At 46.1% G+C, this 25,415-nt stretch overlaps 3 protein-coding genes across 7 annotated transcripts in view; 1 reads left to right on the top strand and 2 right to left on the bottom strand.

The window, feature by feature from the left end:
* Positions 1 to 13,689, bottom strand: part of LOC135252248 (GRAM domain-containing protein 2B-like) — a 32,437-nt gene extending 18,748 nt beyond the window's left edge. For 2 of the 3 annotated variants that reach the window (XM_064330116.1, XM_064330117.1), the window contains exon 1: positions 4,505 to 4,640. In XM_064330116.1, the coding sequence (XP_064186186.1) occupies positions 4,505 to 4,593 (89 nt within the window). In that variant the 5' untranslated portion in view covers positions 4,594 to 4,640. Of the gene's footprint in view, positions 1 to 4,504; positions 4,641 to 13,465 lie in introns of those variants that run through there. The other variant, XM_064330119.1, reaches the window with a different exon arrangement.
* Positions 1 to 25,415, bottom strand: part of LOC135252252 (thromboxane A2 receptor-like) — a 99,302-nt gene that overhangs the window by 38,212 nt on the left and 35,675 nt on the right. The gene's annotated exons all lie outside the window — the stretch shown is intronic.
* Positions 16,548 to 25,415, top strand: part of LOC135252251 (PDZ domain-containing protein GIPC3-like) — a 20,078-nt gene continuing 11,210 nt past the window's right edge. The window contains exons 1-4 of one of the 2 annotated variants that reach the window (XM_064330125.1): positions 16,548 to 17,641; positions 20,144 to 20,469; positions 23,400 to 23,585; positions 25,095 to 25,275. In XM_064330125.1, coding sequence (XP_064186195.1) covers positions 20,164 to 20,469; positions 23,400 to 23,585; positions 25,095 to 25,275 — 673 coding nt within the window. In that variant the 5' untranslated portion in view covers positions 16,548 to 17,641; positions 20,144 to 20,163. Of the gene's footprint in view, positions 17,642 to 19,787; positions 20,470 to 23,399; positions 23,586 to 25,094; positions 25,276 to 25,415 lie in introns of those variants that run through there. The other variant, XM_064330124.1, reaches the window with a different exon arrangement.

Genomic DNA, 25,415 nt, shown 5'->3' with positions numbered 1-25,415 from the left:
GCTCTCTTACCCACTGAACGCGCTGGCTGGCTGGCTGGCCTCCAGCTGAACGCTGCATATTTACAGCCCTGTTATGAAAGAACTCAAGGGCGACCGCTCCTCCGTGCAAAGTGTGCCGGGAGGTATAGGGGCTGCTGGAGTCGAGCAGCCATGATGTCTGGCCGCCACCTTGACATGCCTGTGCTGAGAATATCAGCCAGTACGTTCAGACGTGGGCATGTGTGTGGACGCTCTGATGCAGAATCACATTTTTTTTACTGAATATTTATCCATTTACACAGCCGGATATTGAGTGAAGCCGTCCAGATTAAGCACAGCTTGCTTAAGGTATAATGGCAGTGCCCCCCCCCCCCCCCCGGGGGGAATCAAACCTGCAACCTCTAAGTTGCAAGATATATGCTGTAAAATAACTGCTGATTATGTACACATACTTCACACTGGAACTGTGGGAGAAGAGCTGTCCTTCTGTTGTAGAGGAGCACTCAATATATGTCTGTCCAGCACACGTTATTGACTCAAATATGAATTTTTTTGAAAAATAGGCTAATAGCACTACTTGCGCCATTTGTGTGTTCATTTCAGTCAACGTTTGGCTTTCAGACGCTGGTGGAGTGACTTCAGTCATCCGCTCAGGGCAATTAATACGTAATCCTGTCATATATAAAATGAAGGTCAGAATAAAATAACCGTGAAGGTCAGAACAATAAAAGACTCATGACACATTGGACTTCCTTATAGACCGGAGGATCTGAATCACAGCCATCGTCTCTCGCCACGAGAGTCCTGCAATTTGAGAACTTCACCACTGCAGCAATGAGGAAATGAGCCATTAGAAGAGCCAGCCCCTAACACCACCACCACCACAACAGCCTGCAACATCAGGGTGACACGTCTCTGAAGATTAGCGGTGGCAGTAGGGTTGTTTGGCCAGCAGATGGCAGTATTCTCTATGTAATGATGGCTAATCTATACACGCGCCGAGTAACTGTCATCATTTCATTATGAAATATATTTGGAGTACTACTTACAAATGCATTTGATAAGTGCACTGTAAATATGTTTATCATAGATCTTGCATACATTGGAACTACATTATGAAAGATATGAAACTGCCAATTTTTAAATATTTTGACGTGCATTAGAAATACTTTTTAAAAATGTGTGAAAAATGTATTTTTTCTGAATGGGTTGTAGAAGATTGTTTATTCACCGTGCTCCTGAAAGATCCTATTTATCCTCACATTTAGGGATCATATTTATTTAAACAGCAGCCATTTTAACCCTGGTGTCTTGGGTCCTGTATTAATCAACCAAACTGCCTAATCAGCAGCTCTTCCGGTGATGAGATTTTAAAAAAAGCCCAAGCTTTATTAACTGTCTGTTTCCCAAGCGAGCGCTCCACTTTCATTTACTGTTAAAGAGGAAATAGCATTGCGCAACATCCTGTTCCGGAGCCCGTTTGAAACATTACATGTCAAACATTCCCAACGAAACACTTCCTGGAACCGATTGTGAAAGTTTTTATCTAACCAGATATGGTAAAGACACCAAGGGCTAGCAATCATACTGAAGACTCATTGCTTAATTAATTAGGCTAGTCTTCGCCATTTAAAATGTCTGTTTTACTGTTTGGCTTTGGCGCCTGGGCAGAGATCTGCAGTGGCAATTGCAAATTAGCGCAATTAAACCTGATGATTTAAGCGTAAATAACCAACCATACAGTCCAAAGCAAGGGATTCTTCAGGTGCCTATGCTATTTGTGGGGAGAACACAGAGACTGTAAAAAATAGGGAGAACATAAAAGTTTAACCTGGAACTAAATACTGAAACGACCTCTCACCTGCCAGGAAAGCCAATCGGCAGTCAGGAGTTCTAGAACCTTGAGTTCTTTTATGAGGTCAGACTTTTCGCAATTCAATCTGCAGATCTAGCAGTGAGTCTGTCGACCTACTGCTCACTGTGTGTTACCAGTTGAATTTTCTCTTTGGTGTGCATGTGCTTTTTTTAAACGGTATGAAACCAGACAAACCTATCGATGGAGTGTATTTGTGTAAGATAACACAAAAATGTTTGGATACCTTCTCAGAGATACACTTTCAGTGATAAACACAAAAAAAAAACAACAAGGTTCACAAGCACCATCTCATAGACCTCACCACAAAGCATCTTTCATGTCTGTCCAGTTGCTCTGTCTCACAGCGATCAAACTACCAGCACTTCCAATAATATAAGATGGAAGCACACTTTTACACTTGAATATTTGTGCAAAAAGCAAAAAAACTAAAACAAACATAGCCCACTAAAATCAGGTTTCCAACAAGCAAACACAGATTGCACAATTGACCTCGTTTGCGATTCCGGCACGTTGCAGATAATTTAAATCAATATGTACACACTGCCTTCCGTTTGTTTTACCGATTAAAGCAATCCGTGAACCCGTTTCTGCCTCTGCAAGGCTACCTACCGCTCACTCAATCTCGCGGCCATTAAAACTATTTTATTCCATTTTGTTAGCTGGATAACTGCACTGACCTCTCCTAAAACCCAAAACCCTCCCAAATCTGGAATCGGAAGTAAAAAAAAAGAGCTGTTCAGCGCAGTTATCCAGCTAGCTCCGTAATTCTGCTTCCTGATACGGGCCCGTCGGCGTGAACTCGAAACTCGCTCCGTCGGACAACACCACGACTCGGGTTCCCTTCTCCGTAAAACACCACCCCCTGCAAACGCCGTCTCATCTTCAGTACGTACTGAACTGAAGTGTGTTTGTGAATGTGATGCTCTTCGACAGGGACTTATTAAAATAAAACGGAACTCAATTAAATTGAAAGAGAGAGGAGTAAAAATCCAGGTTCAGAAAAGAAGAAGTCCGTCCCAGTCTTTTGTTCCAGTCTCCTGGTTTTGCTAATTAGCACAACTCTTCAGTCAGGAGGAAGAGCTAATCAGTGAAATCAGCTGGCTGAGTTCACGGGTAGAATAAACACATGGCATGACTTCTACTTTCTGATCCCTGGACTTTCACTTCTGCTGAAAGCATAACCACAAGCTTAACACTGGGTGAAACTACTAACTTCTTGTTTTGCCTTTTCTTTTTTTTTTCTTTTTTGTTTTTTCTAAAATAAATTTAAACTTGTGCTTGCACTCCTTCCCACAGTTAACTCTGGTTTGTCTGGGAATTTCCAAGTTCAGCTCTGATCTTCTGAAGCGTTGTTTACAGACTGGATAAGAGTGTCTGCTAAGTGCCTGAGTGTAAATATTTTGAGAGAGCTTGAATTCAGGCGACTTATTTATTTAAAGCTCTGTATACTACTACTGAAGAGAGCAGAATGTAGCCTCCATTATCCTCATCCACTTTTGAAACACTGTGGGTGTGCACATGTAAATGTTCCCCAACATACACACACATGCACACAAACACACTCACTGACATATGCACACACACACACACACACTCCCTGATGTATGCACACACACACACACACACTCCCTGATGTATGCATACACGCACACACACACTCACTGATATATGCACACACACACACACACTCACACTCAGACACTTACACACACACACTCACTGATGTATGCACACACACACACTCACAGACGCATACACACATACACACTCATTGACATATGCACACACACAGACATTCACTGACATATGCACACTCACAGACACATGCAGACACACACACATACTCACACACACACACACACACTCACAGACACATGCAGACACACAGACACATGCAGACACACACACATACTCTCACACACACACACACACACACACACACACTCACAGACACATGCACACTCACAGACACATGCAGACACACACACATACTCTCACACACACACACACACACACAGACACACAGAGGAACAGTCACTGAATAGGAAATCACGGTGCTCTCACCCTTTCATATAACCGTCACTGTCAGAAATGAGTCACTACGCTCTCCCCTCACAGCCTGCCTGCCTCTCAGCGAGGGCTGCACACACTAGAGTCTCCGTCTTTCCGGAGAGCTCCCGTCTCCCACGCGCCGGGGACAAAGCTCTCTGAGCCCGATGCCCGTTGTGAGCGCGCTCACTGGAAGGCACCCAGCTCTTCCTGTATTTATAACCTGTTTTTCGCCTCATGCAAACGTTCAACCGTTTGTGCCAAATCGCCCAGTCACCCTGCCTTTGCATAACCAAATGACTGCTTATTTAAAAAAAAATTATCTTAACTGCCAACAAAGTCCCCCCCGAGAAGGGATGGGGGGGGTGGGGAGGGTGCGAGGACGTTCTCTGCGTTGATGTCGCTCAGTTGAGAGACTAAAGTCATTAACAGCCAGGCCCCACATTTAAATGTTTTGGCAGTTACACCCCACGCTCTACGCTCCGGCCATTGCAGACGCCCTGCGCTCAGCCTCGCGCTCGACCCGCTCCGCTCATACGTCTGGAGCGCGCGGATTGTTCCGGAAGGTTCCGCGAGGGCAGCGGGTCGCTCTGCTCCTACCTCGGCAGCGCGTCCTCCGCCTGCGCGGGCTCAGCGGCGGCGGCGTCGGCAAACGTCGGCTGGTGTCGCGCGCTCCTTCCCCTCTCCATGGCGATCGGGAGCCCGTCCACTCTCTCTCTCTCTCCTCCTTCCCCCGGGACGTCCAAACGGCTGAGTGACAGCCCTCGCCTCGGTGGCCACGGCAATAGGAGGGCGGTCAGGGTTCGAAGGTCGCCCCCCCCCCCCCCCCTCCTTCTCTTACTCTGGCGCGAACTGCGCTCAGGCACGCTACCGCGGACTACGTTCGCCTCCGGGAAGTGTGTCAGGTGGCGTTGCCGCGGCAACGGTTGGACTGGTCTCTCGGCAGCCGGGGGCCGGTGAGAGACACAGAGGCGACGTCGCGGTGTCCTATTGTCTTTTCGGACGTTGTGTTTTCCCGGACCGCGCCCGGGGGCCTGGCATAGGAGGAGGAGGACGCCGGAAGGACACCTGATCACGTTCCCCACCTGAGCACCGCTTCTGTTTGAACCCCCGTTGTCACGCTGAACGCGGTGAAACAGACGCAGTGAGCGTCGGCCTGACATAACCGAGCCCGGCCAATGGCAGCCGGCCAGCCCCAGGAAGGACAACAGGCTCCCTGAAGGAAATGACCTGCACTGAATGATACTCTAAATATATTCGCAATATATATATTCATTTTTATATATAATGATGTGAAATATATTTCACAGCAGAGCATTAGTAAAAAAATAAATAATAAAAAAAAGCACATTGGAACATCTGAGAGCGGCAGTCGCCATGTATTGTCAAATGCTCCAGTAGCCTATATATTCACAATATATTTTATTTCAGTACATTGCGGTATATTTCCGTTAGCGCAGGGTTAGCGCAGCTCAGGTGAAAGTAGCCGTGTTCATCTAGCAATAAAATGAAGCGGTCAGAAAGGCCTTCTGGTGATCACTCCACTCCACTGTTAGCTTGGCAGCCCAAATCCTGATCAAACATCATCCAGGGTTCAGCCTGATAAAAAAAAACAAACCAAACCTTCACCCGCGACCGTTTATAATCAGGACTGTTTACTCTGACCGTCTGCTGTGGTCTCTCAGAAAACAGGAGTTATAAAAACCAGGAGCACTTCCTTGCAGATAAAGGAGGCCTCTTTTTTATTTACACGCGAAAGTGTGCGAATGGCCGGTCGGTTCTGTAAAACCCAGTCAGTTCCACGCGGTGCCACGGAACCCCAGCCCCGCAGACCCAAAGGTTCTGGAACGAGCGTCACCTTGGCAACCGTCCATCAACTGAAAAAACAACCCCGCCGCGTTGGGCAACGTTACGAACGGCAAAGGTGAATCGGAAAAACCCGGTCAGCAGTTACGCTAACGCAGTAATCCTCGTGTCGCTTCTGCCCCCCGTCCGCTTTCAAAGGGAGGACTTTCAGACACCTGATGGAGTCTGCTGATTAAGCCGCCTCATATATCTAATAATAATGATCTTTTATGACCCTCGTTATCTCACACGGGTCAGGTGAGCACAGCTTCAGTCCATGCACTGGGCACAGAGGTCCTTCCAAACAGCGGGTAAACTGCAGCCTCATACTATCTAGACTCAGGAGTAATGCACCCTATTTTGATGACCCTAACGTGTTATTCTCAGTTGGTGCAGTGTTAGAAAATGCGCCGCACTGTCATTTCCACTGACGTGAGCGCACATAAAAGCCGTCGTCTTGAAAAGCGTTGTGAACTGGGCGTAGCCTAACACGAGCTCAGAGAAGCAATGCTAAGTGTTTTAGCGTGTCTAAAATGGCCGCACGCACACCGTAGCGACTGCCGCGTTTAATTTGACTGGCGTGATACGGGCTTACGATACAGGCGACAGGAAGTGTCCCACGACCCGCCTCACCTCCCCTCAGGGCCCCCAGTTTGAGGCGCGGGTGGGGCGCTGGCGTTTGTACCCCTACAGGACATATGCACACTCACAGACACAGCCTGTATCGTTTCAGTGAGATATCCAGCCGTTTAAAGTGGATTTTATGTACAAAAGAAACGTCATGCGCGTAAGTCTGTCTGGACAAGAGGACCGTTTAAATGCCTAAATGTGTAATATCTGGCACAGAGCTCACGCTGAGGCGCCCGTATGACTGCATGACCCCCCCCCCCCCCCCCTCGCCCCCGCAGTTCAGCCTCACCTCCATCTACGTCTCAAATTCAAAACACAAGAAGCGCTTAGAGAACAATGCTTCTCCTTACGACCCATTTAAATCAGTAATACTGAGAATGCAGATCAGGTAAGCCTGTAATCCCCAGCCCTGGTCCTGGAGAGTGTCTATATTCGCCTTAAGATCAGCAACCGATTCAGACCTCAGAAACCAGGTTTGACGGCTGTGCTGCTCGTGTTCTGAGCAACAGGTGAAAGCCAGCGGACCCCGCGGACCTCCAGGACCGGGAGTGAGCCGACCCCGCAGCTCTCCAGGACCAGGAGCGAGGAGCACAGATCTAAACCTCGTCCCTCAGAGGCCACAACAGAACCCTTGATGCCCCCCGGTCACTGTGGGAAAAGTAGGCCCCCACGTGTTGTTGCCATGAGATAACATGTTTATTTACAGGAAACATAATACTGAAGTAACAACAAGTTTTATAAAGCGATTGCATGACGTTATAAAAAGCAAGGGGGGGGTGGGGGGTGGGCGTTTCAGGAGAGGTGGGCAGAACAGAGCTGAGTGGCTGCTTGCTGTAGGGGGTGGGGGGGTGGGAATGCAGGCACAGCTCACCCCACAGCTGTCACATGCAGTGGCAGCTGAGCCCCCCCCCCCCCCCCCCACCCCCGCCGATGACAGTTCTAACACCGCCTGGCATTACCGCCTTACACACACGCCCCCTTACCGCCCCCCTTCGGTTCAGGTTCTCCTCCAGGAACTGCGGAGCGATTCCACACGGGACGTCCTGCTTGGGTACGTAACGTGTGTGCCAAACAAAAACGCCGGATGCTCAATGTAGCCTCATATAGTCAACGCGCATATTACCTGCCCCGTTTAACTCTGATTAAAATAGCTTTTTACTTCAACAGCGATTTAACAGCATCACTCAAAAGCAAACGGAAAATAAATCCTAGCCAATGCCAATCGGGCTACATACTATGAATCAGCACACTGCTACAACTAATAATAACAACAACATTATAATAAACATATTTCTGCTACTACCACTGCTACGACAGCTGATCTGTTGATCAAAACCATGCAGGTTGTTTTTCTAAAATGGTGGATACAGTTCCTCCCCATATCAGCCACCCTTACCCATATCTATTTTGCTGTAACACAGTAGCCCACAATCACATCCAGAAGCGTGTGACATTTTTCAGGCCTAAACAGCCCCATTTGGTAACATGTGGCAATTCTGCCCATTGTCTCGGGTTTTAAGTGCCGGGTATCATTCTCACACAATAAGAGACCTTATTACAGTCTGCCACTCACTTACTGAAGTGGAATCTGTAAACAGAGCAAGTCCCAACAGAAATTAAATATGATGTGAAGCGTCATCTTAGAAACTCCATCGCATTACCCACAAGGTAAACCTGTCATCACTGTTACCTTAATATGGAACTGCAAAACAATGTAGCTGGAATGTTGCAAAGAAAAACACAGTTTTATAATTTAAAAAAAGTAAGCCATTCAACAGATGAAAATGACCACTTTCCCACCCTGAGAAAAAAAACGCGCCACCTAGTGGATGAGCCTCAGTACTACCACTTGCGTTGCTGATTTTCCTTCAGGCAATAAAACCAATGCATGTGCAATCAGGCATGTACTGTATATGGCTCTTATTGCATAAGTCATTTAACAAATAAAATCATTTACAACACTCACTGTGAGCCCCTGTGTGCTCGGAGTGCCACGCAAGCGATGACATCATACCCCTGGGTAGTCATATGATCTAACCACATCACATTACTTTCCTCCTTCAGATACCGTAAAGGGGGAATTTTTCCTCATACGATTTTTTTGTTTTGTTCAACGGTTTATTTGTCCTTACTGTAAAACCAGTACAACAGCATATACAGAGTTCAGTTTCAGATATCTGAAACTTGCCGCACGCGAGGTATACCGTACAAATCTCTCTCTTTGCTGCTGTTAGAAGGGCGGTGATGGTGACATGTTTTAACGGGGAAACTTTCTGATATATACAGTTTGAAAGGGCTACGTGGTGTATCTTATTGGCGGTCTTTTTACACGCATAAATGCCTATATTAGTGGCTCCTGAAAAATATGATAATTTGATTTTAGATGCAAATGACGGGACCATATTAGAACACTATGAGAGGTACTGAGGAATTAACCGCGAATCTGAAGGAAAGGCCTCCAGGAATATACTCTTAGAAAGTCAAACAGCGCACAAACACACAGGCAATAAAGCTAATTAATTAAGCTAATACACACTGCCTTATGTGTATGTTGGTCTGTAGCCAACTCTTTTGTGCACAAATTAACTCGAGGCAAGCCGTCAATCAAATCGAATTAGGTTCATAATTCATATGAGCAATGGCAAAAAAAAAAAAGATTTGCATATCCGTATTTAAAATTCAACAGCTGTGCCTAAATAAATAAAAACAAATGAGACAGTGTTTTTTGTCCCACTCAGATCTTATCGGTCTGTTTCCGCTCAGTACACATGAGGTTGATATCTATTCCGGCAAACACCACCCCTGTCTACTGACTAATCGGCCAAGTTAGAGGACAGCTTTAAAACGGGAACGGCAATTAGAAAAGTGCTACAGTTTTATGTACAGTCCTCTTAAGACTGAAGTACTCTGTAACAGAATCGCTGTTAGGCGAGCTTCCCGAGAGGAGCAGGAAGACGCCTGCGTGGATGTGGCCGGCAGTATTTATAGCCGGCGGGGGAGGGCTCTCGGTCAGGCTCAACAGCCACACAACATCACGCCACTTTTGGGCAGCGGGCCAGCCCCTTCCCACACTACTACCAACCCTATGCTTTTTAAAGTCACACGGTTAAAAAAATAAAAACGCTGCTGCCGCTTTCCGCTGCGTTATCGTCGCTGGACAGAGGCGGCCTTTCTTCGCTTATCCCATGATGGCCGAACACCGGCGCGTTAGCCGTGGCTGGAATTCCCCCTCAGTCAGTTCTCTCAGCTCACGCGCAAGAAGAAGAAGAGAGAAAAAACGGCTGAACAGAATCGGTTATGTACGGAGGGCATACGGCAACAAAGCGCCACGTTTACTCATTCAAATATGTTTTTAAAAAACCGAATGAAATATGTTCAAAAGAACACGATGTCGTCCTATCAATTAAGCCACTTCTTTGATTGGCCCCTTTTCAAATGACGTGATCCAGGCACGCAGTGGGCATTGCAGGCTTTGAGAGGGCTAAAAACCACAGGCCGTAGCTAAGTCAGCCGCGAAATTCGACAGTTTCGTGAAAGGTTCCTGTCGTACGATCCTATTTGAAGGTTTTGGTCTGACTTTGCCTTTGCCCGGAGACCTCATTACCACAAAGATGTGAGGTGGAGGCCAGGAGACGCCAGACCCTGACCCCCAGGAGCCCAGATGTGGCTCCAGTCCCGCTTTGGCTCCGCCCACACTGGCCTGAAGTTCAGCTATGCCAGCCTACAGCTACTTTGCCATCATTTTTCTACATTTTATCTCCTATTTCATCTTTATCGTCTGTTTCACTCCACCGCGAAGCTGCTTGTTTCATTGTATCAAAGGTGCTTGATGAATTAAGTTTATTCTCCTCCATATTATTATTATTATTACTATTGTTATTATTATAACCACCAAGCTGGCACAGACCCACACAACGCTCCCTTTCCTGAGAAGTGCATGGCACCGCCCGGCTCATTACAGGCTTTTAGATGAGGCCTTCAGCCCTGGGGCTTATGGGAAATCTCCATTTTCACTGCTCCGCGCAGGCAGTGAGTAAGAGAGAGAGTGTGTGTGTGTGTGTGTGTGTGTGTGTGAGAGAGAAAGAGAGAATGTGTGTGCGTGTGTGTGAGAGAAAGAGAGAATGTGTGTGTGTGTGTGAGAGAGAAAGAGAGAATGTGTGTGCGTGTGTGTGAGAGAGAATGTGTGTGTGCATGTGTGTGTGAGAGAGAGAAAGAGAGAATGTGTGTGTGTGTGTGTGTGTGAGAGAGAATGTGTATGTGCGTGTGTGAGAGACAGAGAGAAAGAGAGAGAGAGAATGTGTGTGTGTGTGAGGAGAGAGAGAGAGAGAGGGAGAATGTGTGTGTGTGTGTGTGTGAGAGAGAGAGGGCTGTGTGGCTGTTTTTTCTTACTGAATGATCCCCTTGCTACGCTAAGCTATAGGCGAACGAACAGGCACACACCCAAACTCTGTAGCGAGGGCTGTTTCTCTTTCCATAAAATCAATTTCATGTTAAGGACTTTTACATTTTCACACAAACACACACACACACACAAACGGTTTTCAATGTATAACCATATGTTTGGAATTCGTTCAACATTCTTTATTTGTTCAGTATGTGGCCTATATACTATATGTTCCCTTTTGGCTCTGGAAGTGCATTGTCCCCAGCTCCCATGCACAAATGATTTATTTTAGGAGAGCGGAAAACATCTGTGCATGCATTGTGTCCTTCTGTGATCTCTTCCATGGAATCTGGAAACTTCTCCCTGTGTACTGACGGTGAAAAAACTGTTGCTGTGTACTAATGAGAAAATATGATCATACACACAAGTGTAATTTTCTGTGTCATTTTAGTCTTGCACGAGATACACTGTCTGCTAGTAGTTTGCTGTGTTACACTGCTTTTAATTTGTAACTGTCATGATGAAGTTACACAGTGAATAAAGCACTGCTGCAATGTCTCAGAATCTTTTTTGAAGTCTCATGAAGTCAAAATATTCTGAGAGAATATACAGTGCGTCTTCACCCTTCTGGCAAAACCGTCGTCCAACTTTCCAACAAACCACACCTCCTTCAACAGCTAGAGCAGGGCTGCCAATCCCTGTTCCTGGAGATCTACCATCCAGTAGATTTTAATTCCAGTCCTAACAAAGCACACCTCATTCAACAGCTAGAGCAGGAGCTGCCCAACCCTGTTCCTGGAGATCTAATGTCCTGTAGGTTTTCACTCCAACCCGAACAAAGCACACCTCATTCAACAACTCTCACTGAGCTGATAATTAGCAGAATCGGGCGTTCCCATTTAGGGCTTAAATGAACACCTACAGGATGGCAGATTCCCTCCAGGAACAGGGTTGGTCAGCCCTGATTTTACCCTATTCAGGCGAGGATGATGGGGGGGGGGGTAAACTCAATTTCAATTCAGTCAATTAAGGAAATGTATAGCAATGCAATTAATTAACTGGGAAAAAATGCTCAAAGGAATGCTACGGGCTCAGACTGGAACTGACCGAGTTCGGAACGGTGAACCACCTCGATCCGGCGATCATTTACCGCGATTTCGCCGAGTCGCAGACAAGCTAACGGCCACGCCCTTCTCTTGGCCCCGTAGTTTCCCAGGCAACCCGACTCCTGTGCGGACACAGCTGATGATCAGGGCAAACGGGGTACGACCCTTATGTAAGGGGGGTGGGGGGGTATCTGTGTGTATCTCGACCTCACACGTTAAAAATAGAGCCGCTCGCTCGCACAACGTGAGCAGCGCCGTACACACCCAGAACGCCAACGACCCGACAGCCGGATCGTCCCTTCATCAGAAGAAAACAAACAGCGTCCATCTGATGCATATAGACAAAGCAGTGATGTAATGTTTCCCTGTAACAAGTTAACATTGTGCTCGGGGTGGAGGTGCGTGCATTAGCTACAACAAACAAACAACTCCACAAAAGATACAGTGGGTTAATCCATTCGCCAAATATTTAATCCTAAATGACTAGCCATGGGCTCCCTCAGGCTCCCACAGCTTTTGTGCCAGTCCATATGAAATCACACAGTAACGTCCGTCCTGACAACATCCTTCTCAACCCACAACATTGCTGTTTTGTTGCAGAGGCCTGATAATAACATTACTGCAATGTTATAGAAACACTGAGGGAATGTTTGTCACTCTCCAAAGACTCCCAAAACAACTACAGCAATTTGGCAGTCTCCTTCTAATGTATTGTGTGACCTGTCATCAACTGCAAGAACAGTCTTACTCAGGGATTTTCAGGGTGCTACATTTTAATACGCTGAAATAAATACTTGTACTTTCACAGTGCTGTCTAATCATATTCACACCAGACAGGGACTTTCCTTACCAACAACAGTTTCGTACAGCAAACGTCCGCTCACCATTCTCTCATTAAAAAAAATCTAGGCCTGCCTAGAACCCAACACAGTGACTTTATCCTGGATGCTTAAATATAGCCTACCTATTTTACTATGGCCAAACATCACACATCTATCTACCAAAGCCATAAAGCATCAAAACGAAATGTTAATATTTTACAGTAACCGCAGTGTGTTTATATACTTATTGCGCAACCTTATTGTCGGAATAGAAAAGCAATGTATGGCTAGCTAATAAACGAAATAATCCTCGGCAGCTTCACATTTGTTTAGAAATTTGTAAGGCATACTATAATATTTAAATAATGTGTTATACATTTTCTGACACAAACATATTAATTCGTTTTCATATTATATTTAAATTGTTTGCACAGAGTACACGTTCGTCTCTTGGGCACACAGGACATTATAAAAGCTAGCTAGCCAGCAACATGCCGACGTGTACAGTATAGGCTAGCTATATTTGGATTCAACACAAATGCATCAGGGGTGGCAACGCTTTGAACCCTCTTAGCACGTTTGGTGACACGTTTGCATCATTTCATTTATTTTAAGTCTGAACTACCAATCATATCTCGCATCTGTCGTTATTTACTAAAAATAAACAGGATAATTTGACTGTAACGTTAAATGCACAGGCTACCAAGCTAGCTAGCTAGCTAACTCCTTCATATAGCACATAACGGTTCGGGGCGTGGGGTAATCGGAAGCCTACCTTTCTTTCATGAAGTGCTTTATTTTGAATATGGCTTTTTCGTCTATTTTCTTAAGGAAGGTTTTCAATCTCTCTCTCTTGTTTTCCAGCATTCTTCTTTCTGCCGGGGTCGGCTCTCCACTCATACACGCCGCCACTCTTCCTCCAACTCTGCGGGATTCTACAGTTTCTATTCCGGCTCCTTACTCCATTGATGCTGATTAAGAAAATGAGACTGAATCGAACCAAGTCCAGCGGCCAATAGGAGACGGAAAAAACTGGCATGTCAGACGAGTCTTTCAATCACAGCGTTGCTCTCCGCTACCAGGTCCGCCCATAGCCTAATAAGGGACGTGAAGCCGCGTCCTTGTGCTGTCAAAAAATATACGATTGCATTTTCACAAGGGTGGGGTGTTTTAGTTGGATTGTGGCTAACGGAAAGGTTATCGATAATCAATGGTTAACAGACAATTCGCGTGTATAGGCTGCTTTTGTATATGCAGTGTTGATATTACCTTGAACTGTCTCTTTTGCGTTGCACGTGAATGCTGCACCTCGTTTGAGGAAAACAGATACACATCCTATCCTCTCCGACAGTTTTAACTCCTTACAGAATGGTATAATGTTTATATTTGGGCACAGGCTTTCATGTTGTGTTCATACTTTACCTTATTCCTCCTGTTGTTTTGTTCTCAGAATACAACAACTACCTGCCATAATTTTGGGCGAGGAGTTAAAGGTGATCTTTACCCAAAAAATCATTTTATTTTGATGCAGCTTAGAGCTCAGTCTGAGCAGTTTCTTTCAGATGATGGCGTCTCAGAAAGAGAGATATGCAAAAATTCATAGATACATACCGAGTTCAGTGATACATTAACTCTTACAGAATTTATATGAATGCACTATGGCCAAAGTGTTTTCATATAAACACTTCTAGAGTTGAAGGAACAGGTCCTTTGCTCTGTTCACCACATCAGTATTGAGTTATTTATATGTAATATGGAATTTCATTGCATTTGCATGCATTTGTGCTGGGAATCTGTTTTTTTTGCATGCAGTGGAAAGAAATGCATCATGGGACACAGCAATGCCATAAATCAGTAGATAAAATGTAAAAGGTAAATCTATCTTAAATATGAGCAAAATTCCAAGAGAAGTGTCATGAACAGCTTATGGGTTAAAGACGAGTCACTGACTTATCCAGACATTTGAGTTCTGTCTAACTTGACATTGAAACACACCACGCAAATTAAACATGCCCGACCGTGTACTTCTAACAAAGCAATGCTTACAGGTCGGAGGGGCATGAAAACATTATGCGGTTCTCGCTGACCTTATCAGCACACAGACATTTAAGACATTCTGAACACTCAATGTCTTTCTCAACTGCATGCCAAGTTGACAACTGTTGGTCACGGACTAAATATGAGCATCTTCACACTCTTTAAAGGGCCGTGCTTATTGGTTACTGTGAAGAAAATTTGTTCAGGCCATTTCCCTTTTTTAGGGGTGAGTGAGAGTGTGAGAAGAAATGTTTTAACGCTCTACGTGCAACAGTACAGCATATTTGTACATTCATTTTTACAGTAATTTTTAAACCATTTTAACTTTTTTTTTTTTTTTACTTTCAATGCAGCATTAATCTATCATAGACAGTCCATTTGCACAAAACATTGTTGCAAGAATTATTTTTAGGACAGCTTAAACAAAAATAAATAAAAAAAATACACAAAATCAGGTTGTGATTATGGTGAAAGAAGATACCATCCATCCATCCATCCATTATCTATACCCGCTTATTCCTGAGCAGGGTTGCGGGGTGTGCTGGAGCCTATCCCAGCATGCATTGGGTGTGAGGCAAGAACAGAAGACACCAGCTGGGTCCAAAAATGCTTTCATGTCAAGCGTGGTGCACCAGCGTTACCATTTGTTTAGCTGCTCAGGTGTTCAGCGATATCTCAGCTTAGACAGAGTCGGAGTCCAACAGCGATCAGATGCACCCTGTCTCAGAGTAGACTCGTCACTGAACATTTTACTTTTGCTCAAAAGATTTTACCGTTCGTGTTTTCTTCTTATCGGGACACTCGGTACGCCACAGTTTTTTCCTTTTCCAATCTACAGTACGTTTCAAGTTCCATGTTTTCACATGTTTATGGGATCAGGTTCAAGGTACGTACGGCAGCCTTGGGATAAGGGGACCTTGCCCAGGAAAACTGCGGCGAACAAGGGAGGAATGATGTAAGATCTGAATTCTCCAACTGTTTCTTCATAAGGGGGGGGGGGGCAGGGGGGGGCTCTGGCTCCTTTTAAAATGGTGCATAACGGCCATTTGCCACACATAGGATTTATGAAATGTACTGCACATAGATGTGAACAGAGCTGACGCCCTCTCAAAATATGCACAGCCAGTGACCCATTATTCCGTCCCTGATGGGCGGTATTTAGACCTGTGCAGATTCTGACCATCGGCATAGTCGCAAATTTTCTGAAGCATCAGAATGATATATATATATATATATATATATATACACTCACCGCATACATTAGTGACAGGGTGGACCGTGTGTCTTTGCGCTTGTAGCCGTCTGCTTAGTTTGACGTGGTGTGCGTTCAGAGATGCTCTTCTGCACGCCTCGGTTGTAGCGAGTGGTTATTTGAGTTGCTGTTGCCTTTCTATCAGCTCGAACCAGTCTGGCCATTCTCCTCTGACCTCTGCCATCAACAAGGCATTTTCGCCCAGAGAACTGCCGCTCACTGGATATGTCTCTTTCTCGGACCATTCTCGGTAAACCCTAGAGATGGTTGTGCGTGAAAAACCCAGTAGATTCAGCAGTTTCTGAAATAGTCAAACCAGCTCGTCTGGCACCAACAACCATGCCACGTTCAAAGTCACTTAAATCACCTTTCTTCCCCATTCTGATGCTTGGTTTGAACTTCAGCAGATCATCCTGACCATGTCTACATGCCTAAATGCATTGAGTTGCTGCCACGTGATTGGCTGATTAGATATTTGCATTAACAGGTGCAGTTTGCAGTTGAACAGGTGTACCTAATGAAGTGACCGGTGAATGTATATATATATATTAACCAATGACCAAAGGGCCAGGAGTGAAATAGGCCTCCAGTTCAATAACTGATGTAAGACACAGGAAGATAGAAATCTGTACATTTACACTGGCCTTTTTTTTTTTTTTACAGTGAGAGTGAATGTTCCATCCATCCCATTTCCTGGAGTAGTCCCAGATGGTTTTGAACAGCGATAGATGAGATGGAAGTATTTTGAACATCCCGCATTACGCAGTCCATTAGGACCCAGCCGTTTGACTGAATTCACGATTATCAGACACACACTTCGGTTCGAAGGAGCTTCCTTTTACGATCCAACATATTCACTGTATCAGTATTGAATAGTTTCAATATTTTATTAGCATTATGCGTTGTACGCTGTATCAATGCGTTTGTATTGTATTTATTTATTTATTTTTGAGAAATTTACAGTGCACAAGCAGTGGTCACAAAATGGAAACACAACCGCGTTCCATCAATTGCTGGTTGCTCCGTAATCGTGTGCTTTTCCTGGAACGGGTTACACGCAGCCATATGCATTGAGGGTAGAGTTAATATCCTCCATTACTGTGACGGTACTGAGCATTCATCTTCACCCCATGTTAATGCATTCCTGTACTTCTGTACAACGGGTGTCTTCCAAAATGACAATGCCTCCCCCCTCCATGGAGAAGGAGCAGCCACTCAGCGGCTTGATAAGCAGGACACGCTGAGCCGACCAGAGGAGGATGGGTCCCCCCCCCCCCCCGAGCCGGGTTCCTTCTGAGGTTTCCACCCATCTGCCACAGGGAGTTTTTCCTTGCCACTGTTGCTTTAGGCTTGCTCCTGTGGGTGTCTAGGCCAGGGTTGTCCGTGAAGCGTATTGTGACAATTGCTGTGAAATATGCTATATAAATTAAATTTGATTGATTGATTGATTGATTGATTGATTGATTGATTGATTGATTGATTGATTGATTGACCTTATACGCGTGGCGCGGCGGCCTTCTCAATCAATCGAAGGTTTATGGAACGTTCTGGAACAATGCCGTCAGTTTGCCCGTTTCACTTTCTTCAGCTACTGCACCCGCCATGAGCTGCCTGGCTTCCTAACGAAGGACTGGTGTCGTGTTCCTCCTAACAGAACTGCAGGTGCTAGTAGACTCTGTGTTATTGGGGCAGAACTGTAGCTTTTTTAAAATTGAACTTTATTTCATTATTTTTCTGCTACTGTTACTATTAACAGTGTATTGTTTGTATTATTGTATTTCATCTTTTCATTGAACTCAAAAAAAATTCTTATGTTAAGCACTTTTCATTGCAATCCTGCACAAAAGGTGCCGTTTAAATAAACTTTGACCGACTGATGGTTTTATGCACCTGTTACATGTGAAACCAACGGGCAGCATTTCCCCTTCTTTGTTCTACTGGCTTCAGTTCCCTAAAAGCTGATGTCATAAACGGCAATTACACTATACTTTACTGCGGGCGTGAGTCTGTATAAAATGTTATCTCGACACAGTAAATGTGTTTCATTTCTCTAGATGGCTTCCTGATCAGATTTAATCTATTGTGCGCGGGTCCTGGAACTAATCCTTAGTACTGACGCGAGCAGAAACCTTGAGATGGAGTTAGCCTTAATATCCTTTTGTTGCCGAGCTCCCCAGGTGAAACGCGCCAGCACGAGATGGACCGTGCGTATTATTATAGTGTTCAGTGTAGCGGTAATTTACTTAGTCGCACTTCGCCGACCGCCATGTCGTCATCTCTGGTTTTGCTGCGGGCCGAAAGAGATGGGGAGGCGGCTCCCTCCTCCTCATCCTCCTTTACCGCCAGCAAAGGTGGACGGAGGACAAACCCCAGTCTTTCTCCGGAGCACGCCTTTCTCAAATATGTATTTTGAAAACTAGCTACAGCTAGCTTTTTTACATCCTGGCACAAAACAAACAAAAAAAAAGAACAGTCATACAGTCCATCACATCTCGGAGAAATGTTCAGCAAAGCATGTTATCAGCAAAAATGATGATGCAATATGGCATTTTCAAAATTGTCTTCAGACAAAAGAAGATTTTTGTCATGGATATGTAGATGTTTCTCTCAAAATGGCAAGTAAGTTCAACAGGAATTTTACTGGTGTATCAAGGGTGAAAATGCTTGAAGTTCTTATTGGCTTGGGGCTAAGAAGCTCTGTCAGGTTACTATAAATGGTGCATTCACATGGTTACTCTATTAGCATTCAGCTCAGAAGGTGTTGCTTTGAGCACATTATTTTTGGCATCACAAGCTGACCGTCAAATTAGCGTATGAAAACGTACAGACCGTTCAATTGCTGACACGTTGACAAATCTTGAGAGGGCCACCAAAAAATGTATTCTTTTGTAAAAATGTGGGACAAGCAGATGAGTCATTATGCCGTTGCACATTTTGGGTAAATATCACTTGTGCTGTTGTGCCGTACTGCGTAAGGCCCATGACCCTAGCACCCTCGCACTGAAACAACGGCAGACCACAGGGTCGAAAAGTTCAGAGTGTTCACTAATCACAGAGCTGTCACGGGAGAAACTGTGACTTAACAAGTCCTGGTTCCTTGTCTTCAGTGCATGACTTGCTAATTTTGTGTCTCTGAGAGAATGCTGTAGAAGCAGCCTAGTTCAGCATTCAGCAGTGAGTTTACTCTTTCCACAGGAAGTTCAGACAGACCGTACGTGCACAAACACAGCCTGCAACTGATTTTATCAAATGTATCGAACAGACTTTGGTCAAACTGCCGTCTGAAAAACTTTTTTTTTTTTTTTTAACTCTTTAGATGCCGGATGCTGAAATGTGAAAACAATGTCACTGTTTCGCAGAGAATTTTCTACTAAATATGCTCAATACAAACCAGATAACAACGTCATGAAAGAAAAGTTTTGCTTTCAACATCCAAGAATGTGATAATTTTGGTTTTGGAGTTATCAGCAATCAGCGGGAATATTATTGGAATCGAAAGGGAGGTTTAAGCATTTCGGAATAACAATGCGGCCCAGGTGTGGTGTTGAACGGACTCGTTGATTTGACTGGGACGTTCCGGCCGCTCCCTGTGTTTTCGGGGGGGTGCAGTGCGATCCCCCGAGGTCCCTTTTTGTGCGAAGAAGGCCTCGGTTGCCAAGGAGACGTTTGCAGCCCCGTTGGCGAGGGCGGCCCTGGACAAAATGGCCGCCGGCGCGATGCGTGTGTCTGTCGCTCTCTGGTCTCTGGTGTCCCGCACCCGATCCCCCGCCCCGCCCGCAGTGTCGGGTTCTCCTCCTCGCCGCGCCCGCCCCGCCCCGCCCCGGCCCCTATCCCGTTACCTGCCCGCGCTCATCATTAATTCAGTGAGCCAGGGTCCTGGGGAAGGTGCTGGGGCGGCTCTCTCTCTCTCTCTGTTTCTCTATGTCTCTCGCTCTCTCTCTCGCTTGCTCTCTCTCACTCTCTCTATCTCTCTGTGTCTCTCGCTCTCTCTCACGGTCTCTCTCTCTCTCTCGCTTGCTCTCTCTCTCTGGCTCTGTCTCGCTCTCTCTCACTCTCTGTCTCTCGCTCTCTCTCTCTCTCCCTCTCTCACTGTCTCTCTCTTGCTCGCTCTCTCTCTCTCTCTCTCTCTGTTGCTCTCTCTCTCTCTCTTTCTTTCCCTCTCAGCCTGTCTCGGGCTGGCAGCGATGCACCAGGGCTCCTGGAGGAAGATCGAAGAGCCGGGCCCCATGCCGAACGGAGAGGCCGTCGAACCCGGGGGGGTCCCGGGGCCCGAAAAGAAGGAGGAGGAGGAGGAGGTGCCCCCGCCCCCCACCTCGCCCCCGCCGCCCCCGCCGGGCCCGGCGCCCCCCTCGCCCCCCTGTCCCAGACCCCGGCTGATCTTCCACACCCAGCTGGCGCACGGCAGCCCCACGGGCCGCATCCACGGCTTCACCAACGTCAAGGAGCTGTACGGCAAGATCGCCGAGGCCTTCCACATCTCCCCCTCGGAGGTAGGGCACGGGCCGGGGCGGGGGGGCCGGGGGGGGGGCGAACCTGTGGGCAAGGGGGTGTACCTGTGGGGTACCTGGGGAGAGGGGGAGGGTTAGGCTAGAAGACTATGAAAAGATTAGGAAATACGTTTTTGGATTAAATTGTTATTGGGAAATGCCGTTGTTATGTAGGACAGTGCTTTTGTGCTTTGAAGTACACCTGTGGAAGTACCTGTTGAGCGTTAGCCTAGCCGTGTTTACCTGTGTCTGTGCTCTCGAGTGGAACTCACCTGTATGGGGCGGCTTGATTGGCAGGTGTGTTTAGACCACCTGAATTTCAGCCTGTGACTATGAGCTGGGGTGGACGCGAAGGCGCCATCGTACATGTTATACAAAATGCCTACAAAAAGTGTCTACTCACTACAATCAAAATGGTGGAGGCAAACGTTGCTTTGGAGGTGACATAGAGATATTAAGCGGGCAAAAAACAGACCTGTACTACATACGGAATATATACCTGCAAATACATGTTTCAAATACATGCATTGTAGATATTGTCCATCACTGACTGAGGATTAGATAATTATTTTTTTGGTCTAGGAGGCCCCATTAGCATGTTTGGTTGTGTGTATGTGTGTGTATGTGTGTGTGTGTGTGTGTGTGTGTTCCCAGCTTGGTGTAAGCAATTAGAAAGCATATCTTATTATAGAGATTCTTTTTATTTATTTATTTATTATATATTAAACTGTGGCAATACTCCAGGGTTTTGTTTGGATTACTTATAATGTCAATACAAAAGAGCAGGATTACACAACAGCTCTTTAACAAAATGTCCAGTGAACGCTTGAGATAACAGGTGTTAGCACATCTTCTGTAAATCAAAATGGATGCAATGAGGAATAAATAAATGATCGCCTATTTCATCTGTAAATACTGTGGGTTTTTTTACCTTAATATATTAGGATGATCTAGTTTGTGACAAACAGGGTTTTTTCCCCCTCTGTGCTGCTATTGGCAGACCAGGCAGCTCGGCTTGCATTAATTAGCATGTATCCAGTTTCCAGCTGCCATTGTCAATGTGGGCTCTGTTACAGTAGCCGCGCAACAGGCTAGCAAAACTCTTTGTCCTTGGAAGACATCTACTCTAATTAACCTTTCACACAGGTCACTGCCACAGCACCCGATCTGCTGCCTGTTTACCTGCTGTGTACGGGCTGTTGCCTCGAAGTGTTGAAAAGCCTGGCTGGTCGATTTCTGAATTGGCCAGTTCTCGGTTATACATGAGCCTATATTTATGTGTAAAACCAGCATTGATGTTGTGGTGACACAATGGCGTCTCGAGATACAGTGTGACAAGTCCAAGCCAGAGCAAAATAATACAAAATAAAAGTACCCACACATTTTGTTTGACCCTCATGTACTGGAGGATTTAAGTTCACCGCGTTCTCCTTTCTTAGCAAAAGCTGTTTGCCTGCATAGAGATCAGAATTCCTCTGCCCTCCCTTCACAATAAAAGCTCTGTTTGCCTGTGTATTGTGCAGCTGTTGTGCCATCCCTTCACAACAAATGCTCTGTTTGCCTGCGTGTTGTGCAGCTGTTGTGCCATCCCTTCACAATAAAAGCTCTGTTTGCCTGTGTATATCGCAGAGACCTTATGCCTTCCTTTCACAATAAAAGTTCTGCCCACCTGTTTATAAGTCCAGTTCCAGTGACCTCGCTGGCCCTCTGCCTTCTTTGCCCTTTTGGCTTGATTTGATATGGCAGTGGTATCCAGTAGGGGGGGCAGTCCTGTTTAGCGAATATGGCTTAATTGGGCTTACAGCTCAAGAGGTTGCAGGTTTGATCCCACCTGTGGCACAGCCATTTAACCTTTGAGCAAAGAGAATTACTAGAATTCACTAGAATTATCCAGCCGTGTGAATGGAAGGTATGCAATAATGAACGTTGTGTAAGTTTCTCTGTGTGAGAACATCTGCGGAATGCCTGGATGTTAAATGCAAATATTTGCTCCCTCTCCGAACGGCAGGAAGTGCAGGTTTTTATTCTTACTCAGCAGTTCATTGGATCAAATAAAACAGCTGAGACGCTGTACGGTTAACTGGCATCACCTGGTTTCCTGGGTATGCGCTGGTTGTCGATTTTAGTACAATGTTGCCTTATATTACTTGCCATATCCGCTTCATTTTAACAAGCGACACATTCAGTAATGTTTAAAAGACGCTCTCTAAAAGTATGCTATTATTTATTGTTTCTGATGTTTAGTGCTCTTCTCTGCTTGTCGAGTGATTTTTGGGGTGTTGAACTGCGGTCTCGGAGGGCCTCAGTACCTAATGGTTTTTGGTGGATTTATCAGTCATTTATTAGTCATTGATTGGCTAAAAGAGTCCACACACCTCATTCTCAAGGCCTTGATTGGCTGCTGATTGAAAGGAAACCACAAATACCAGCAGGCACTGCGGCACCTCCAGGACTGGAGTTTGACACCCCTGTGTTATTTCTACCAGGACTGAGGCACCAGGAGATCATATTTCATGTTTTAAAAAAAAGAATGTTATCAATGAATAAAAAATGAATAAATACATGTGTTCTGTGCATGGGGTTGTGTTTGGATCTGGACTGACACCCAGCATCCCTGTTTGCTTGGGTGTAATTTATGGGGGGGATAGAGGGTTACAACCCCCCCCCCCCAATAATATAGTAGGATTATGAGAAAAATAACTTACTATAATAAAGACTGGGATTTCATGTCCTGATTGGGATATACTGATCAGTAGTATGAAGTATTGTCCTCTCAGAAGTCATCAGAAATGATCATTTCACAGCTTTTCACAGATCATATCCCCCCCCCCCCACCCCCCTAGAGGGTAGCAGTCCTTGTGTTCTCTGCATTTCAACCCCCCCCACCAACCCCCAAAATTCAGACTGAAGTTTTGCTCTTGCTTGGGTTCCAGATCCTGTTCTGCACTCTGAACTCGCACAAGGTGGACATGCAGAAGCTGCTGGGCGGGCAGATCGGCCTGGAGGACTTCATCTTCGCGCACGTCAGGGGCGACGCCAAGGAGGTGGAGGTCACCAAGACGGAGGACGCCCTGGGCCTGACCATCACCGACAACGGCGCGGGATACGCGTTCATCAAGGCGCGTGTGTTCACCAGACAGGAAATGGCTTCCGCTCAGCCTGCCCACAATGCACTCTGTCTGTTACCCGCTGAAGAGTGGGTTTCCTTTGGAATGTTTTTATTCTTCTTTTTTTTTCAGAATTCTGAGTCAGTGTTCTAGAACTTTGTCACCTTCAGTTACCGGCAGCGATTGTGACATCAGCGTTAGAATGTTCAGTTAAGAACTTTCTGTTCACACGTCTGTGACCTCGCACCTCAAAGGGTTAGATTTTCAAGCGCCGTCTCTGCGGGCCAATCGCAGGGTGCATGGCTGGAGTTTAAAACCCCCTTGATTACAGAACAGTGCCACATTTCAACATTTGTTTTGTGGTCTCAAGGTTTAAATCGTGAGGTTTAAACTCCAGTTAAGCACACTGCAGTTGGCCCTGAGTCGTCTGTTTGCTGAAATTAACAAAGCAAGTGAATACTCAAGTGTAAAGTGCACATTGCTGTCTGATTGGCAGCAAAAGTTTAATTTGTATCCATAATAATAATACTAATAATAATAAAAAAACACTTCATTTATAAGAAATATAATGCGAAAGACAGGACACATTCATTTTACACAAACAACGTGAAGGACCTGTAGTTGTTGATGATTACTTTGGCCTTATCTGAAGGTAAATATTTATGATAAGAGTCTGCAGCCGGGACACTCACATCTGGCCCTGGAGGCCAGTGGTGCAGCTGGCTTTCATTCTTCCCCTCCAAACAGAGACTGATTTATACCTGGCGCACCCAGGTGAGCGTAATCTCTGGCCAATCAGAGACATTACTGGACTGTGGACTCTCAGGCAGAAGAGAAAGCCAGGTGACCTTGAGGGCCTGGTTTAAGTGTTCCTCAGCAGTGGTTATGTGTGATTCTCAAGGCCAATAAAACGGGGCAGTAATCTTAATCTAAATTATCTTGAGGTCATGCTGAGGAGCAGGGCTGTCCAATCTTATCCAAAAAGGGCCAGTGGAGGTTTAAAAAAAAAAAAAAAAAAAAAATAGCCCAGCACGAAGACCTCTGATTCTACGTATTAAGGCCTTGATTGTAGATCATGAATAGTTAAATGCTTAAATCAGGTGTCATAGTTCTGGGCTAAAACCTAAAAAGACAGCACCCAGCACAAGATCAGACACCCCTGCTGTAGAGATAGCAATGACCACCCCCCCCCCTGTGCCCCCCTTCCCCGTCCCCTCATAACCCCCCCATGCCCCCTTCCCCCGTGCCCCTCATGCCCCCCTCCCCCATGCCCCCGTGCCCCCTCATGCCCCCCCTCCCCCCATGCCCCCCTTCCCCCTGTGCCCCCTCATGCCCCCCTCCCCCCATGCCCCCCTTCCCCCGTGCCCCTCATGCCCCCCCATGCCCCCCTTCCCCGTGCCCCCTCATGCCCCCCCCATGCCCCCTTCCCCGTGCCCTCATGCCCCCCCTCCCCCCCCATCTCCCCGTGCCCCTCATGCCCCCCCCCCCCTGCTTTACTCTAAATCCCATTCCGCCCCACAGAGGATAAAGGAGGGCAGCACGATCGACCGGCTGAAGGCGGTGTGCGTGGGCGACCACATCGAGGCCATCAACGAGCAGAGCATCGTGGGATGCCGGCACTACGAGGTCGCCAGGATGCTGAAGGAGCAGAGCCGGGGGACGCCCTTCACGCTGCGGCTGGTGGAGCCGAAGAGGGCCTTCGGTGAGCCGGAAACCGGATCGCGAACCGGACCTGGGTCGTTTAATCATTTCAAATACTTTCACCAAAATAAACCCCTCTTTAGGCACCGGTATTATTCCTACACTTAATATTTTTTTTAAAGAACAAAAGATTACACCAAT

Source organism: Anguilla rostrata, chromosome 4 (genome assembly GCF_018555375.3).
Source record: "Anguilla rostrata isolate EN2019 chromosome 4, ASM1855537v3, whole genome shotgun sequence".
Taxonomy (NCBI): domain Eukaryota; kingdom Metazoa; phylum Chordata; class Actinopteri; order Anguilliformes; family Anguillidae; genus Anguilla; species Anguilla rostrata.
The sequence above is the reverse complement of the archived record's forward strand: the minus strand, read 5'-3'. Positions and strand labels throughout refer to the sequence as shown.